The 16,343-nt window shown below is 43.9% G+C and overlaps 1 protein-coding gene across 4 annotated transcripts in view; it reads left to right on the plus strand.

Moving 5' to 3' along the window:
- The window catches only part of LOC119401762 (catalase), a 54,071-nt gene that overhangs the window by 26,144 nt on the left and 11,584 nt on the right, over positions 1-16,343 (plus strand). For all 4 annotated transcript variants that reach the window (XR_005185508.2, XR_005185507.2, XM_037668728.2 and 1 more), the window contains exons 2-8: positions 531-658; positions 6,434-6,585; positions 7,825-8,006; positions 9,340-9,519; positions 11,450-11,641; positions 14,288-14,440; positions 15,515-15,650. Coding sequence is in view for 2 of the 4 variants with exons in the window: in XM_037668728.2 (XP_037524656.1) it covers positions 531-658; positions 6,434-6,585; positions 7,825-8,006; positions 9,340-9,519; positions 11,450-11,641; positions 14,288-14,440; positions 15,515-15,650 (1,123 nt within the window). In the remaining 2 variants the exon portion in view is untranslated. The remainder of the gene's footprint in view (positions 1-530; positions 659-6,433; positions 6,586-7,824; positions 8,007-9,339; positions 9,520-11,449; positions 11,642-14,287; positions 14,441-15,514; positions 15,651-16,343) is intronic.

The following is a 16,343-nucleotide window of genomic DNA, read 5'->3' on the forward strand; positions in this document are numbered from 1 at the left end:
CGGGTTGTTGTCAGTTCTCTTAATCGTTCCGCTACGTTGCGGGATTCCGCAGAACTCATTTCCCAATATGCAGTTACAGACTTCATTCTTCAGGAAATACTTGAGTATTTGAGATATATTTCATCCACACTACTATAACGACGTCATCCACCTCGCGTACTTTCCTTTCGTTATCACCGCGGTCCCGGCACTTCCCGGTCACGAACGGCGTGCGCGCTATCAGCGTGGCGTAGCATTGTTGACAGGAATGTGGCGAGAGCCGGGTTTTCAAGAAAGGAAACGCGAGCAAGCCACATGACGATTATAGATGGGCGGCAGAAATATTCCCCAAATACTTTATTTTTTTCTTCGTGTTGGCGAACAAGACTGTTCTTTTTTTTTTTGTGCGTGTGAACTTTGTCGAGCAATGCTAGATATTCACAACCCTCGTAAAGGTATAAGATCACTTTTATTAGTAGACGAAGTTAATTCTTAACCTCAGTTATACTGGCAGCTTGCGATCCTAAAACGTTCAAGTTTATTCGATGCAGCCGGAGCCCCTGACCACCTCGTGGGGTGCCCCCGTCTCTGACAAGACCAATGTGCTCACCGCTGGACCCCGAGGTCCCGTGCTGCTCCAAGATGTCGTCTTCCTGGACGAAATGGCGCACTTCGACAGGTGCACAACTCTTTATTGTTCTTGTTAATAATAATAATAATAATCATCATAATCCTCCCCCCCCCCCCCTGCCCTTTTTGCTATGCCTATATAAGGCCGAGCTATGGCCAAGTGAACACTAACAATCTGAGTCTGTTACTGAATGTACGCAGGCTTACCACACAGCCGTTGATGATTGCGTGTCATTTCCACTATGACAATTTGCAACTTAACCCTCTTAGTGCGCCTTTAAAAAATATGTGGAGATTTACTTGTAAAAAAACTTGGAGGAACTTGGAGGACGCTTCCCTTCAAGAGTAGAACGCGATAGCGTAATCGGGCCCCGTGCGCATCGCCTTCAACTTTGCCGCAAGGAAATGAACGTTTGTGCGCGTAACATTGGCCGTTTCAAACTATCCTAGAATGCCTACTACATGTACAATTACGAAATGCCCATTCCTTTTGCAAACTGGCGAAGTATCCACTACGCGCCCGTAAAAAGGTGTCACGCGCAGCTGCACACTTTGTAATGGTGGGCAGCTTTAAACCAACGACTCGTTGTGCAATTAACATTTTTTGACGCGTACTGCGATTCTACGATTCTGCTACGCAATATTACACGCGTTAAGACTCCACCCACTACATGACATCCTTATAGCGGTTTTTTAACGAAGCATTTTCAAGCACTGGCGTGGCTCCGTGGTAGAACATCTGCTTGCCAAGCAGAAGGCCTGGGTTCGATTCTCACCCGGACCGAGCATTTTTATTTATTTGCATCTATCTTGAATTTTCGCTCACGCACAACGCCGATTTTTTTGCTAACAACCAACGACGACGACGCCGACACCGGAATTTATACGAAACGAGCTCGTTAACGCTGTCGCGTTAATTAAAACACGGTGTGATTATGAGTCTTGCGGTAGCGGGACGTTCTGCAGATTAATTTTGACCATCTTGGTTTCTTTAACGTGCATCTATATCTAATTTTGCCTCCATTGAAATTGGGCAAAATGCCTCCATCGAAATGGGGCAGCCGTGACCGGGAATCGAACCCGCGTCCTCGCGCTCAGCCGCGCAACAGTTCGGTCGCTAAGCTACGGCGGTGGGTAATGCACCTTGCCTACTTTCATTACACGCTTGCGAGTGTTGACGTTAGAGGCAAACGACGAAATATGCACGCTAGCGTCAAGCGCTCGTCAAAGCAGGCTTTTCTGCAGCAACACGTTTCGTCAGGAGAAGCTTGCTTGGGCGGAGATCATTTTGTTGTACACGCCATAACCTGCGAAGAGAACGTGATGTCTGCGTAACAACAAATGTTACCATGGTAATGGTAAGCGTTGTGTCGAAACGATGTACATGGGCGTTGAGCGAATCTGGTCCCCTCTGTTGCGAAACCATCGCTTGCGTGGTCGCGTCGGAATATTGTCGTGGTGAATGGCAGCACAGAGGCAGAAAAGACGTGCTTGCCAAAGTATACACATCATCTTGGTCTGTGGGCAAATGCAGAATTTACTGATGTCATTTTTTATGCAGTCGTAATTCGGGTATTCTAGTGGCATGAGCAACGAATCAACTCTTTCTCTTTCAATCATTTCCGGTGGAGCACTTCCGGCTTTTCCAGTGTTCAGAAGGCTTTCTTAAAAAAATAAACTGGTAAGAAATCGGCGGTTCTGGTTCACGTTAAGATTTAATACATATGATATCGAAGCATACATTTACTTAAGGGCGAATTAACTGTTGCTACAATTAATGAAAATTAATCGAATGGGTTCATTGAAAGACCAGGCTGTTCTCTTTTGAGCTGCTGGGATCGTTGCTTCGCCTGGCGGATCAAATCTGAACCACGCGCTTCTTTTTACGTGGCCTCTGGGATCCGCTTCATCAGTGCGACTAGAGTGTACTAGAACAGGGGAGTGCTCGGAACGGCCGTAGCACCAATGTACAGAAAGTGAAGCCCAAACAGGGTCAATCCGCTTGCGGCGCTGCGATCGGTAGTCTACAATGTGTCGTCATTTAAGAGTTGCGCGCTGCTCCGCCAAAGTGGTGCAGGGGTAGAATGCCCGCTTCCCACTCAAAAGGCCCTGGTTCGAATCGCAGCTGTAGATGGCGGGCTTTTATTCTTAGTGTCACCTTTTATAGCTGTATCGGTTTTCTTTCGTTTCTTAAAACTAGCTTCTGCTGCTACTTATTGCTACAAAAAGTAACGTAAAGTGTGAAATCTCGTTTCGAGTCACGTATTCGCAAAAATCTCGGAGGCCATACTTTGCGTTTTTGTTGAGTCCCGGGCGGTGGCGCTGCAAATAACTACGTTTACTGTCAAATTTCTTCTACTTCGCATTTTGCGTTCCTTTTTGAAGCAACACGTAGCAACCGAAGCTAGTTTTAGGGAAAAAAAAAAAAAGAAAACCAATCCAGCTATAAAAGGTGACACTAAGAATAAGAACCCACTATTTACAGCTGCGATTCGAACCCGGGCCTTTTGAGTGGGAAACGGGCATTCTACCCCTGCACCATTTCGGCGGAGCCGCGCGCAACTCTTAAACGACGACACATTGCAGACAACCGATCGCAGCGCTACGAGCGGATTGACCCTGCTTGGGCTTCACTTTTCGAAGCTCGTTCCGGTCACTCCCCTGTTCTAGTACACTCTAGTGCGACGAAAGTTTCGGGATCGTACCCGCAACTTTCAAGTCAGCAGCCGAGCACCGTAACCATTGTTCCACCGAGGCGAACACTGCAAGAATTTGACCTTGATGTCTTAGCTCACAATACAGCTATGGTTTTAGTGCCGCAGTCTACCGCCCTTTCACAACGTAGCCGAATAAGTCTTCCTTGCATAATTTCGCTAGTGTACTTTCTTTTTTGTTGTTTTTTTTTTGTAATGTGCCAGTTTTCCTCATTCTTAGAGTTAGTACAAAACGCTCGCAGTGCCTGCGTTGAGGTTGGCTTCTCCGCAGTAGACGTCATTTGCGGGAGAAGCCTGCTTTGACGATTCCTTTACGCGCGGGTCAACGAGTGTAGCGAGTACGCGTTCAGCGGATCCCAGGGCGTTGCCATGACGATTGTAGTTGCCGCGGTAAACAAAACGCACATCTGTCGGGACTGAACTTGTGCTACTGTCCGCTATGTCATACTGCGTTACAATGGTGACCATAGGCGTGCGCACAAGGGGCGCAGGGGGGGCGGCCGCCCCCCCTAATCACCTAATAGGGGGGGCACAAAATCTGTCCCATACATTGACCCTTCTAGTCGCCTAATACGGGGTGGGGGGTCGCAAAATCTACCCCATACATTGACTTAGTAGGGTGGGGGGGGCGCTGCGATGAAACTTTGCCCCCCCCTGATGGGGAACCCTGCGCACGCCTATGATGGTGACATAAGGTGTGGTGCGGCGGGGGTGGCGGTGAAAGAAGATGCGAGTACGCCAGCGACCATCGCCTGCAATTAGCACTTTAAGGCACCCCAGACAGCACCAAATGTCCAAAGGACGTCCCAAACAAGTGCTATAGTCCCACATTCAGAATAGGAAGTCACGGATGTCCTGTGGACTTCAGTGAGCAGATGTCCACTAAACGTCCCAGAAGAGGACATGAATGGCCGTACATGCTTACAGTATATGTACTTCAATGTCCCTTGTTAAATCTCTATTTCCACTAATTGGACAGGAAAACGTTTGTTAGTTTTGGAGAGACTGGCTATCCACTTCCTTTAATGAGTTGGCATAAGCAGGGGCGAAAGTGCCTTATCGTTCACATGCGTCTTACCGTATTTACTCCCACAATACCAGCAGTGCTAGTGGCTCTTAGTTAGTATTGGCTATCAGGGTAACAAAGGAAAGCGGGGAATGCTAGCTGAACTTAATTTTGTCCAATTTACTGCTCATTCGCGCTCAATATTCCTAAAAAATATGCGATTACAACGGCAGTGAAGTTGCATTACTGTGATGTCGCAAATATTGCTGTATTTACGCATAATTTGGAAAGTATACAAAAGTATTGGAAAGTATACAATACTTCACTGTTCTTTTTTAAGTTGGCTCTGCTACTGCACTCACTTGCTATGCGTTGAAGCTTACATCGTTTTGCGGTGAAGCATATTAAGCGTGAAAAGGTGGGACAGTCGCGGGACCTTAATCGAACGATAGCTGCCGCTCCATTTGTTCTTGGTAAAAGGACCGAGGCATCTAGTGAAAGTACAGGGCTAGTATATGGACCATTAATAACGCAGTGGATTGTTTAAAGGCCAACTCCGGTGATTTTTCGGGGTCAATGGATGTCAATAAAATTCGCTGGGTACGTTCCTTTTCACGTTCCCATTATTTATGCCAAATTACAAGCTGGATACATATGCGAATTCATTGCAAATGAATTTTATTGATTGCCCCGACTCTCCCCACCTCACTTCCCAGAATTATTGGCAACATTGTGTGCGTGACGTCATTTTTGTTAAGCGGAAGTGACGGAACCGAGGGGCCCCTAGAGCGTCTGCTATCCGCAAGGTAGCAATCACGAGTGTTTGGCAAGTACTTCGTTGGCTGGGCGTGTGAATTTCAGTTCCTTGTGGTAATGCGTGCGATGGGTGGCAAGTGGTGTCGCGTTGTGGACTGCACACGATTCCCCGTTGGCAGTCACGAAACACTCGCACCTAACGATCACCCTGCGTCTCTATATTAGAGTGTTTTAGCTAGCAATGCCGGTTTACCGCACGGAAAGTACGGTAATACCGTACCGGCTAAAGAATGCACATACGTGAACACCGCGGAAACACTTTCCGTAGCATATACAGGGTGCACCGTGACCGGGCCTATCGGTATACGGTGAACTGCGCATCGTGCGAAACAACGTAACCTAATGATGCGAAAGGTGGCTCATATACTTGGCTTATGTTAAATTCCTTCGGCCGTACCAACGCGATGTTGAACGCCGCTATTGCCAAACTTATGCACTCTTCCCATAGCAATATTAAGAAGCTTGAGGTAGTCCGCGAACTTCGCAGCGATAGCATTTTACCCGGCCCCACAAACTTGAGCTGCCTGGACAGGTGGTGCCATCTGGCGGTGGAATGCGCAACCAGGCAAGCAAAGAGCTAAACAGGTGTGTTCCACTTCATCGAAGAGGAATGGCCATTATAGTTGGCCTCCAAATGCGTCGGAATGGCAGCTGTCATTTTCCGACAGCTCAGCTTGTGCACGTGACACGGTCAGTCGCACACAAGATTTCCGACGGAGTCGCCTTTCAACTGAGCGTCTGCTCTTCGCCGCTTTCAAGCTTTCATACTACGAGCTGGCGGGTCCGGCATGCCTTGCATGATTTCCGGTTTTGTCCCCACTTATACGTCACGCGAAGACAGTATGCTCGGTTGGGTTTCGGTTTCGGTGTTGCGCTTTTTTGCTTATTTAAAATTATTCTCCAATTTGCCGAGTGTTTCTGCTATCGGGCCCGTGACAGAAGCGTCTCGGGAATATAAAAGCACCATTACTTTGACATGGCCAAAAAATCGCCGGAGTTGGCCTTTAAGTCTCAAAAATAAGTATTCCATCGAAACACTCGACATCAGGAGTGACTGGCTTGGCAACTTCACTTGCTACAACTGAGGCTCTCGTCAAACGCGAAAAGTGACCGTACAATTGACTGAGAAGACTGCTTTCACATTCGAGTCATCTTAGGCTAATGCATAAGGGACAGTGACCTTTTCCCGCCATTTTCTTATACACAGTGACTGACTACCCGGTATATATTACTCGCACTTTGCCCACCCTCCTAGTGTAGTGACATATCTTTGTTTCTTGGTGTTCAGGGAGCGCATTCCAGAGCGTGTCGTCCACGCCAAGGGAGCTGGAGCGTTCGGCTACTTCGAGGTGACCCACGACATCACCAAGTACACCAAGGCCTCCATCTTCAGCCAGATTGGCAAGAGGACTCCCATGGCTGTGCGCTTCTCCACCGTTGGTATGGGAGTGTTTGTTTTGCCTCTCTTTGATATTACTTATAAATCTATGTTCTTTTTCTTGCTGCTCTGATATTTGGTTTGTTTCTTGTAGAATGCATAACACCATCCAATCTTAGTTTTTACTGGGTTTAGAGCTTAGTTGCCAGTATATGCATCATTCAGAGCACTCATTTTCTATGCCGCTTGATAACGATTCTACTATACTCCATTCTCGAGAAAAAAATATTTTATCATAGCAAAAAGTTTGGGTGTGTTGGATCTTGTACCTATAATTACAATTACCTTTTGTTAATTCACTCTGTGGCAATTCAATCTTGATAGAAGGTCGCTGCTGATGCCCATGCAATTATATGGTTTAAATTGACAGTATTTTGATCCCGATATTGCCCTTCACTTCAGAGTTTCAACTTGAGTGATCGGTACATGTAATCCTGCATGTGCTATTTGTCACTATGATAGCAGAATTGAGGAATCCCTGTGAAGTATTCGGCTTGTTTTTGGACAGTTGTGCCTTGCCTTTCTTTCCATTCAGCCTGTTCGATAATTTATTTTTGTCAGTGCCGTCAGGCACTGACATAAATAATTTGTCAGGCAGGTTCTTGGCGAGGCAGTTGTTAAATTAATAGTGAATTATGATCTCCTTGAACATTAAAAAAAGAATTTCATCCTTTTACAAGAAAAGTTCATATCGTTGTATGAAACTCAAACCTAAACACCGACATACACAAGAAGGATAAGACACAAGCGCTTAACTTCAACTGAACATTTATTATGAAATGCGACACACATATAGGTGTCAAAGAACAAACAAAAAAAAAAACTGAAAACCAAAACGTTCACTGAATAAATCCTGAACTTTCACCTCAATAGCGGGCTTTGATTTCATGCTTTCCATTCGAACTTTCACTCGTTGTTTGAGATAACTCAAACAACGTATAGCTAGTCACATAAATGAAACAAAGCGCATGTGTTTAATGTTTCATTAAAGTTCAAATAGGCAAATAACGACTGCTGTTCTACTGTGCTACAGCACTGAAAGGTTATCAAGCACTATACTGCTTGATAGCAGTGTTGGAGTAGATGACAATGAGACTACTTTGAAGTGTACTCCCTGTATACGTTTCGTATTTGTAGAGCCTCGCAAGATCGAAGCGGTTCTTTCATTTGAGCATTCTTTATGGGTCGGCACGTGAAACATGCAAATTCTTAACTCTAAAACTGCTCTCATGCGTTTTTAGGTGGAGAGAGTGGCTCGGCAGACACTGTCCGTGACCCTCGTGGCTTCGCTGTCAAGTTCTACACCGACGAAGGCAACTGGGATTTGGTGGGCAACAACACTCCCATCTTCTTCATCCGGGACCCGTTCTTCTTCCCGAGCTTCATTCACACGCAGAAGCGGAACCCAGCCACCCATCTGAAGGTCGGTCAGTCTTCTAAACTCTCGGGATGTGCACTGTCTACGTGTGTACAAATCTACACTGCAACTGTTTTGTACACATGATCCCTTGCAGGTCTGCATTCTACACTCGTCACATAGCCTTACTCGAGAGAGAAAAATAATGGTTATTTCTCAAAATCAAGACCAAATTAGCCTACAAATAAAGTTTATGTCCTTTTGGGCATATTTTTTCACCAGACATCTATCATCCTCATTCTCCTGTTTCATTTTTTGAAAACTCTTCGCTTGCTACTATTCGCTTCGTTATGTCATGGTGCTTACACACGTCATTCATGAACTGAAAATGCTACCAGGCATACACCATTAAAGGAAAGGCACACAATATGGATTACTACCATTGCTTTAAGACTAGATGAGCACTAGAGGGTGCAAATGGGTTTAGTGTTAAACTGCAATCAGTTGGGGCAAGTCTTTCTTACCATTATGACACTTCAACTTGCTAAAAATTAATCCCGTAAGTCATGTATGGGGCCACATTCAAGCATCTAGAATACAGCAACAATTTCACATGCTATGCCCATCTGATGTGATGCACGATGCATTGACCATATTGAGTAGCAACATTCATTCATTTAACAATATATAGTTTCACAACACATCAATGAGATTGCATTGCTACATTCTGATGAGCCTGTGAAATGCACAGCGGTCAGATAAAACTGAAATTATAGATTGTTGAAGTAACTATCATACCTGGACATTCTTCAGCTGTGATTGTGGCAGATTAGGTAGGTGTTAAATGGTATCAAACACTTTCCTTAGGTGATAAGATATGTGCTTTTACCGAGTTACTAACCATGTATAATTCACTTTCACAAAGCATTCTCTATTTTGTCCAAATCTTTGTGGCATTTTGTTCAAGACATCTGGCTTTCTCTTGCATTGTTACGCTCAAGCAATTAATTTAAAAGAGCAAACTTTTTATTTTGTCATTGCTAAATAATATTTTGAATCTTAGGATGCAGTGGTGTCACCTATAAAATTTTGCCTCAAGCATGATGCTTCTTATGATCAAGCCAGTTACACCAAAATGACAACACACATTTGGCTTATGAATGTGTCATGCTGTTCAACAGTACCTCTGTTAATTGGGCAGACATTTAATACCTACCAGCCTTGTAACCAGTGACGAGTGCAAGCCTGCTAAAGTTGCTCTCTGGTCATCAAATTTTTGGCCCAGTAGTCTGTTTCCTCGACTGCAGTCAAATACCCTCAAAGCTTGCCACTATTCTAACAAGGATCGGTTATTCGTTTCAGCATATGTGCTACAGTTGTGTGCATTATCCTTGTACAGGATGCTGACATGTTCTGGGACTTCATCAGCCTTCGCCCAGAGACCACGCATCAGGTGATGTTCCTCTTCTCTGACCGTGGTATCCCTGACGGCTACAGGCACATGAACGGCTACGGCTCGCACACCTTCAAGCTCGTGAACGCCAAGGGTGAAGCATTCTACTGCAAGTTCCACTACAAGGTCAGTAATAGACCCTTTTCATAATCGTAAAGCGAGCTGTCCTGCGATGCAGTTAGACCAACTAATGGTGGCTAGACACTTACTGGGTCTATTGCGCTTCAGCACTTTGGCAAGATCTGTATCTGTATTTCTTTTATGTACACCTCAGTGTTAATGGATTGTCGCCCTTCTGAATTTTGAAATTGTTATCTCCCCCCTACACTAATGCCCCACACGGGCGCTGTAGGTACTGTAAATAAATAAATAAATAAATAAATGAAATGCACCCTCTCCTTGCAGTCATTTGAATTGCATTGCAAATCATCTCGTCTCGTGCTTTTTCATAAGATATTCAATCATCCAGTTTTGAAAGCTCGGTTCGTTGCAACCCTATCTTATCGCTCAGCTCGTTTAGACCATCACCATAAGGTACACGTCACTAGCTGCCGCACTGACACTTTCTATTATTCCTTTGTCCCACACACGTTGAAAGACTGGAACCGCCTTCCCTCCGATGTAGTTTCCATTTCAGATCATGACTTGTTTTGTTTCACCTTACATAATTATTTACTTGATGACATGTAAAGTGTATATTGTACAATATTTTACAGTTTAGTTTACTCTGTATTTCTCATTGTACCTGAATTGTTGTTAATTTCATGTTACTTTGTTTGCTTTTGTTTATTTTATGTACACCACTCCCCTGTTTAAAGATTTGTGCAAGTGAGGGTAAAATAAATGAGTGAATAATGTTGTAGTGTTTCCAATCGGTAAAGATCTTTATCACATCCTAGATTGCATGCAGCTGTCTTTGAACAGGTGAAATTTTCAGAGGTCAGTCTGAGTACCATGTGCAAATGTAAACAAGAAGTTTGTTCCTTACTCTCATAATCATTGGCAATCGCTGAAGCAAACCACTGTGAAGGTTCTTAACTAGGTGGCTGCATTTACTTGTGTGTGATCATCGTGCCAGGTTTTTTCAGAACCCATGTAACTGTCCTAAAGTGCACTCGCACAAGTGAGTGTGCAGCACTTGGTAAGCATGCATACTGGTGCTGTTCTCATTACATCAACAAAAAACAAAAAAACAAATTCGAGTTGCTTGCTGGTAAAAAATTTTTTTTGCAATTGTGCAATTCGTTGATAGAATCATAACAGATGTACTCAGATTTTGTTGCACCCAGAGGCACTTTCTGATTCTAACAAAGGGTTGTTCACAACTGACTTGCAAACACACAACTTGCATGTTTCATTTCATGCTCTCTAAAAGCCTACGCTCTAGACCTTGTGCTCATTTGCGACGAGTTGGCGATTCTTTCCTGGATGTGATGTTCATTGAAAATGTTTCAAAGGTATCCTGTGCATGTTTGTATCGCTTTTGCGATTGTTATTTAATTTCGGAGGAAGTTAATATTGCTGTAAAGCACCAGGGGTACTCATCCAGCTTTGTGCAAAAATAAGTTATCGACAATTAACAGCACAGACGACAACCAGTCGGTTCCACACCGTGAAGACTGTTGGACAGCAAGGTTGTAAGCGTGCGAGTGTATGCGATTGGCTAGCGAGATCCTGTGGTTTCATAAATCTGCTGTAAGTCTTCTCAAGTATTATCGTAATTTTGAGCATCATTATCATCATTATGATCATAATTTCATTTTATTCATTTCTTTATTCACTCTGCCCTCTGGTCACATGACCTGCGTTATGTCTCCTACTACTGCAGATGAACCTGCATATATCAAACCCATACATAATGAATTATTGTGTATATTGAACAGTTGTAAAATCCCCTTGAAATATTTTCTATATGTAAAATATTTTCTATATCGAATTACACACACCTTTGTTGTAAAAATGCACATGCAGAAATATTTTTTTGCTTGTGCAGTGGCTTCCACATTGCACACACTACATCGTACTCTGAGTAACCAGGTGTCTTTGTCTATTCCAGACTGACCAGAAAATCAAGAACCTGCCAGTGGAGAAGGCCGATGAGTATGCTTCCAAGGACCCTGACTACTCCATTCGCGACCTGTACAATGCCATTGCCAACAAGCAGTACCCGTCTTGGACCTTCTACATCCAAGTCATGACCTTTGAGCAGGCAAAGACGTGGAAGTACAACCCCTTCGACTTGACCAAGGTACGTCGCCAAAGGAGTCGGCACGGGTCGCTACAGTGTTAGTGGTTACGGCGTTTGGCTGATGACGCGGAAGTCTTGGGTTCGATCCCGGCCGCAGCAGTCGCATTTCGATGGCGGCGAAATGCTAGAGGAGAGGCCTACCTACTTATTGTTTAATCTGTTGTGTGCATCTCGTTTTTCAATGTTCTAGTGATTGAATTTCATCAGCTGTCTGCAGCATTGTAGCACAATGCATGATCAATGTTACAATTACAAACACCCAGAGAAAACGGCACATTCCTGTATCTTTATTCACTCACATGAGCAGAGCATAGCATTTCATCACTCTCCTCCGGATGCTTTTAAGCGAAGCTCCTACGAGTTAGATTTCAGTGATGGTGGCATAATACACGAAAAACCTGGCGCTTGGCACAGAAGTGCAGGTGTAAACAAATGAAGCCCTCGAAGGGGCACCGGTTACATGAGTGTATTTGTATGCGCCATTTTCCAATAATTTATGCTCTCTCGATTGTGGACTTGTTAGCAATCTGCCATTTCTAATATGGCAATATGATCTTTTAGCGAGGTCGCTTGCCCCTTCACGTTGCCACGTTTCATTGTTGCCTTTCATTGTTGCATTTTATTGTTTTACACGGGACCGTCGTTGTTGCCTGTAGCAACAGAAGTGTTGCTGTGCTGAGCACGTGGGTCAAGGTCCAATTTCTGGCATGGACAAAAGGAAAAGTTAGGAGGGGGCATGCGCTGTGCAGTAGAAAGAAAAATGCAGGCCGGGCACGCACATGCCAAGCTTCGTTAGCCCCCATTTTCCAGATAAGGGCAGGGCTCCTAATTTTTTAAATGCGAAGCATTTCTTAGCGAACCTTTGGCACTTTCAGCGTTTCTATCTATATATCTAACTAGCTGCCTACGTCTGGGTGCTCTCATGATCGGCTCCTTAACTTGGTGTAGACCAAAACTGGCATGGGAGGGTAAGAGGATTTGACAAATATGACTGTCGGGTCATGACGTCAATAACGTGAAAATCATGTCGTGTACGTCGTCAAACCCTTTCCTCCACACACGTGTGGCACATACCCGTTTACCACAGGCCACGGTGTACGGGCATGCACCTCCGGTGATTGACAGTTTATGTCTACCCAGGAAGGGCAAGAACAGACATTGCTAATTTAAATGTGAGAGCGTTACGAAAAACCGACATCAGCAGTGTTGACCAGACGAACGGAACGAACAAATATTAGGATCACAGCAGGAATCAAACCTAAGCATTCTGTGTGGCAGTTGGGTATTCTACCGCAGAGCCACGCCAGGTCTATAAAATGCTTTGGAAAAACAGCCTATGCAGGCGTAATGTCGGTGCAACGTCAATTGTGGTTGTGGTGCTGGCTATACAATTTTACAAGAAAGCAATAAGCACTGCAATGTACTCCTGTGATACAGGCGTCGTATAAGATGAATGTATGTGGTTCCAGTGTTAGCTCCACTTTTATATCAGTGTAATATAAATTACATTTGTATTCTTGTGATTCAGCAAGCTATTTGAAGCATTGCTCGACCCCAGAGGCATACATTAACGAAAGTCACGCATGATATTCGCATGATTGCACCATAAAGTGCACTTAGTTTCGATAATACTGACGTATGTACTCTAACGTGAGCTGACGTTACGTCGCACCATAAGTTACCCTTTAAATGCCAGTGTTGTCGACGTGCCTGGTAAGCCCACGATGTGCAGACAGCTACTACACTTACAAAAACATGTCGATCCACCCCATAACCCTTGGCTCAAAGCCATGAAATACAGCATAGAAGTATTTGCTGACTGCTTCACATGAAACAGATTCCCACAAAGCGTGGGATCTGCCGAATTTTTATTTCAAGAAACTTCCTCGACTTTACTGAATTTCGCAACACTTGTAACCACCTCACCCAACTGATGCACTGCACTCCCTAATAGGGCAGATTCTTGCATTTTGTTTTCTCATTGCTATTCAATTTGTGTAGCGATGCGTGAATGGGAAATTTGAGATTTGAAGCGAATAGTCATTTCGTCGAATAATTTCAAACCGTATAGTTCGAATAGTATATATAGCATACTATAATGAAAAATAGCATTTTTGTCGTGACCCAACTAACTTGCACAATATTTTTAAGAATTGGAAATAAGCACGTCTGAGTCACCTTTTTGGATAGAAGTGAAACGGAAGCAAGTTTGAATAGTGGCAGTATTTAGGTAGTAATAGGACGCTAGTTATAAGCTATACTGAGTTTGCTATAGTGAGTGCATATAAGCCCTCGTCACATGCTTTCAAACTTAAAAAAAAAAGTTAATCGAGGTGCAGGAATTGAGCCTTGTAGTGTGGCTTTGTGGCAGTACAGATTCCTCCTGGAAAGGTGGTTTCAGGGCACAGCAGTATCACGCTGCAGTGAAACCACCTTTTCAGGTGCGTTACATGCAATCAAATGTACGTCTATTCATTCATTTTGAATACTTCCAAATTTCGAATAGTTTTAAGCTTTTGTTGAAGCCAATTTGAATACTTTAACAATCGTTCGAATATTCGAAGTGCTCAAATGTTCGCCCATCCCTACATTGGTGCTCTGTCGACCTTGTTCTTACAGTATGTTACTGCTCTCGCGTTCTGACAGGTGTGGCCTCACGGCGAGTTCCCCCTGATTCCTGTCGGCAAGATGGTGCTCGACCGCAACCCCAAGAACTACTTCTCCGAAGTGGAGCAAATCGCCTTCTGTCCCGCCAACCTTGTGCCGGGCATTGAGCCAAGTCCCGACAAGATGCTTCAGGTAGGCATCTGCACTTGGTCGTTTAGTGTAGTCTATTGTAGTCTAGCGATAGTAGTATCACCACCACTCACTCGTATACTTTGACAGTTGTGGGTTACCTTGCAGTGTTCGTGGAGCATCAAAGATTACAGCATTGCTGAAACGTTTTTGCAAATGCGCCGTTGGAGCAATATTTTATCCCATACCATTCGGGCTACTGTGCAAGCTTTAATACGTGCTAAAATCGTATTTAGCAGTGTACTGAAACTTGTTAGCAACACGAATACTGGAATGGGGACATTGTTTCATATTAATTGTAAAAATGGCTGTTCATTATTCAAAAGCAATTTGAAAGGCGTTTAAACTGATTCGCTTCTGGCACTATTTAATTCGTATTAGATTCAGGCCCAAAACTGCTATTGGCACACCTTTACCTCGAGGGTGCTGAGTACCCAATATGATATATGGGCTCTGAACTTAATTCTTTTACATAGAATTGACGTAGACTAACATGAAAGCTTTCGAAAATGACCTCAAGAAATGACGACATAAGAGGTGAGCTTACCATACAGGTTTGGCTGCCAGTGACAGTGATTACGCATGTATAGGTGAGAAACTTGAGAGAGAGAGGACAGAGGCATGGAGTTTGCGGAAATAATTGAAAAGTGATTCTTCATGTCATGTTCATTGACCTTGTTCATTGACCACTCAAATTCCACAGTAGTACGATATCAAGGCAGTGATAATTTTATGCAACGCTTTGCACTGCTGTCTTGTTTTTAAGAGAGTTCAAATGAAATTGAATTCATGTATGGTGAAGCTAGCTGCTGCCAGGGCACTGTTACCTTGAATTTGTTTTGCCATCTGTCAGCAGTTGCAGAAGGCAGCCATTATTCTGTGTATACCAGAGGAACATTTGGTTCACTGGTACACTGTGCATTATATATATGGCAGGTAGGTTTCGGGCAGCTATGTTCAGCGATTTCTCAGCTTCTGGTCATGGTGTAAATTAAATGCTATATGAAATACCGAAATTCACATCAAGAAATTATGTTTGGTTCATAGGATGTTCATACTTTTTCCCACTTCTACCAGGGACGTCTGTTCTCCTACAGCGACACGCACAGACACCGCCTGGGACCCAACTTCCTGCAGATCCCGGTGAACTGCCCCTACAAGGCACGCATCGCCAACTACGAGCGCGACGGCTTTATGACTGTGAAGGAACAAGGTACAGTCTTCGTTGCATTGTTGCTTCGTGCATTGTTGGTTATGTTGCAAAGTGAAGTCTCTTTTGCAGTTGCAGGTGCCGTCACTTTTTGCTAATACTATCTGTGAAACGCATGTGAAGGTCTTTTTCTTTACTTCACCTATGTTGACAAATGAACACCTATGACTCGGAAACTTGAAGTCTTCCCTAGTACACACTAATGAATGCTTCACAGCTAGGGCCACGTGTCATGCAAGAGAAGAGTCTTTCAACACAAACCACGACACAAAGTGGTCAATATTGCAGGCGTGGTTAGTATTCTCGGGCAAATAACTTTATTTCCAATAAATATTCTATGCAAATTATATCCATGCATTGCGCAGTTCTAAATGCATTGCTGCATTTGCGAAGACTTAGTCGGTTACAGCAATATTTTTTTTGTACGGGCACATGGGTACGGGCACATGGGTTTTTATTGAGTTTCTAATTCATGTTCTTCCATATGTCTGTCTACACTTTTTGAAACGCCTAGTTCCATGCTGACACTTATAAATTTATTTTTGGCACGCCTTTGCACGCCCATCCACTAAACAAGAAAATATTAAGTGTAATCTTCCTGAACAGACTCCGCCCAAAATATGCGTAATTGGGTATGTGGTAGTCTGCATGATGTTGTTGTTGCTGCTGTATGATTAGACAATATGTTCAAGATAC

This window comes from Rhipicephalus sanguineus, chromosome 8 (assembly GCF_013339695.2).
Source record: "Rhipicephalus sanguineus isolate Rsan-2018 chromosome 8, BIME_Rsan_1.4, whole genome shotgun sequence".
Lineage (NCBI taxonomy): Eukaryota > Metazoa > Arthropoda > Arachnida > Ixodida > Ixodidae > Rhipicephalus > Rhipicephalus sanguineus.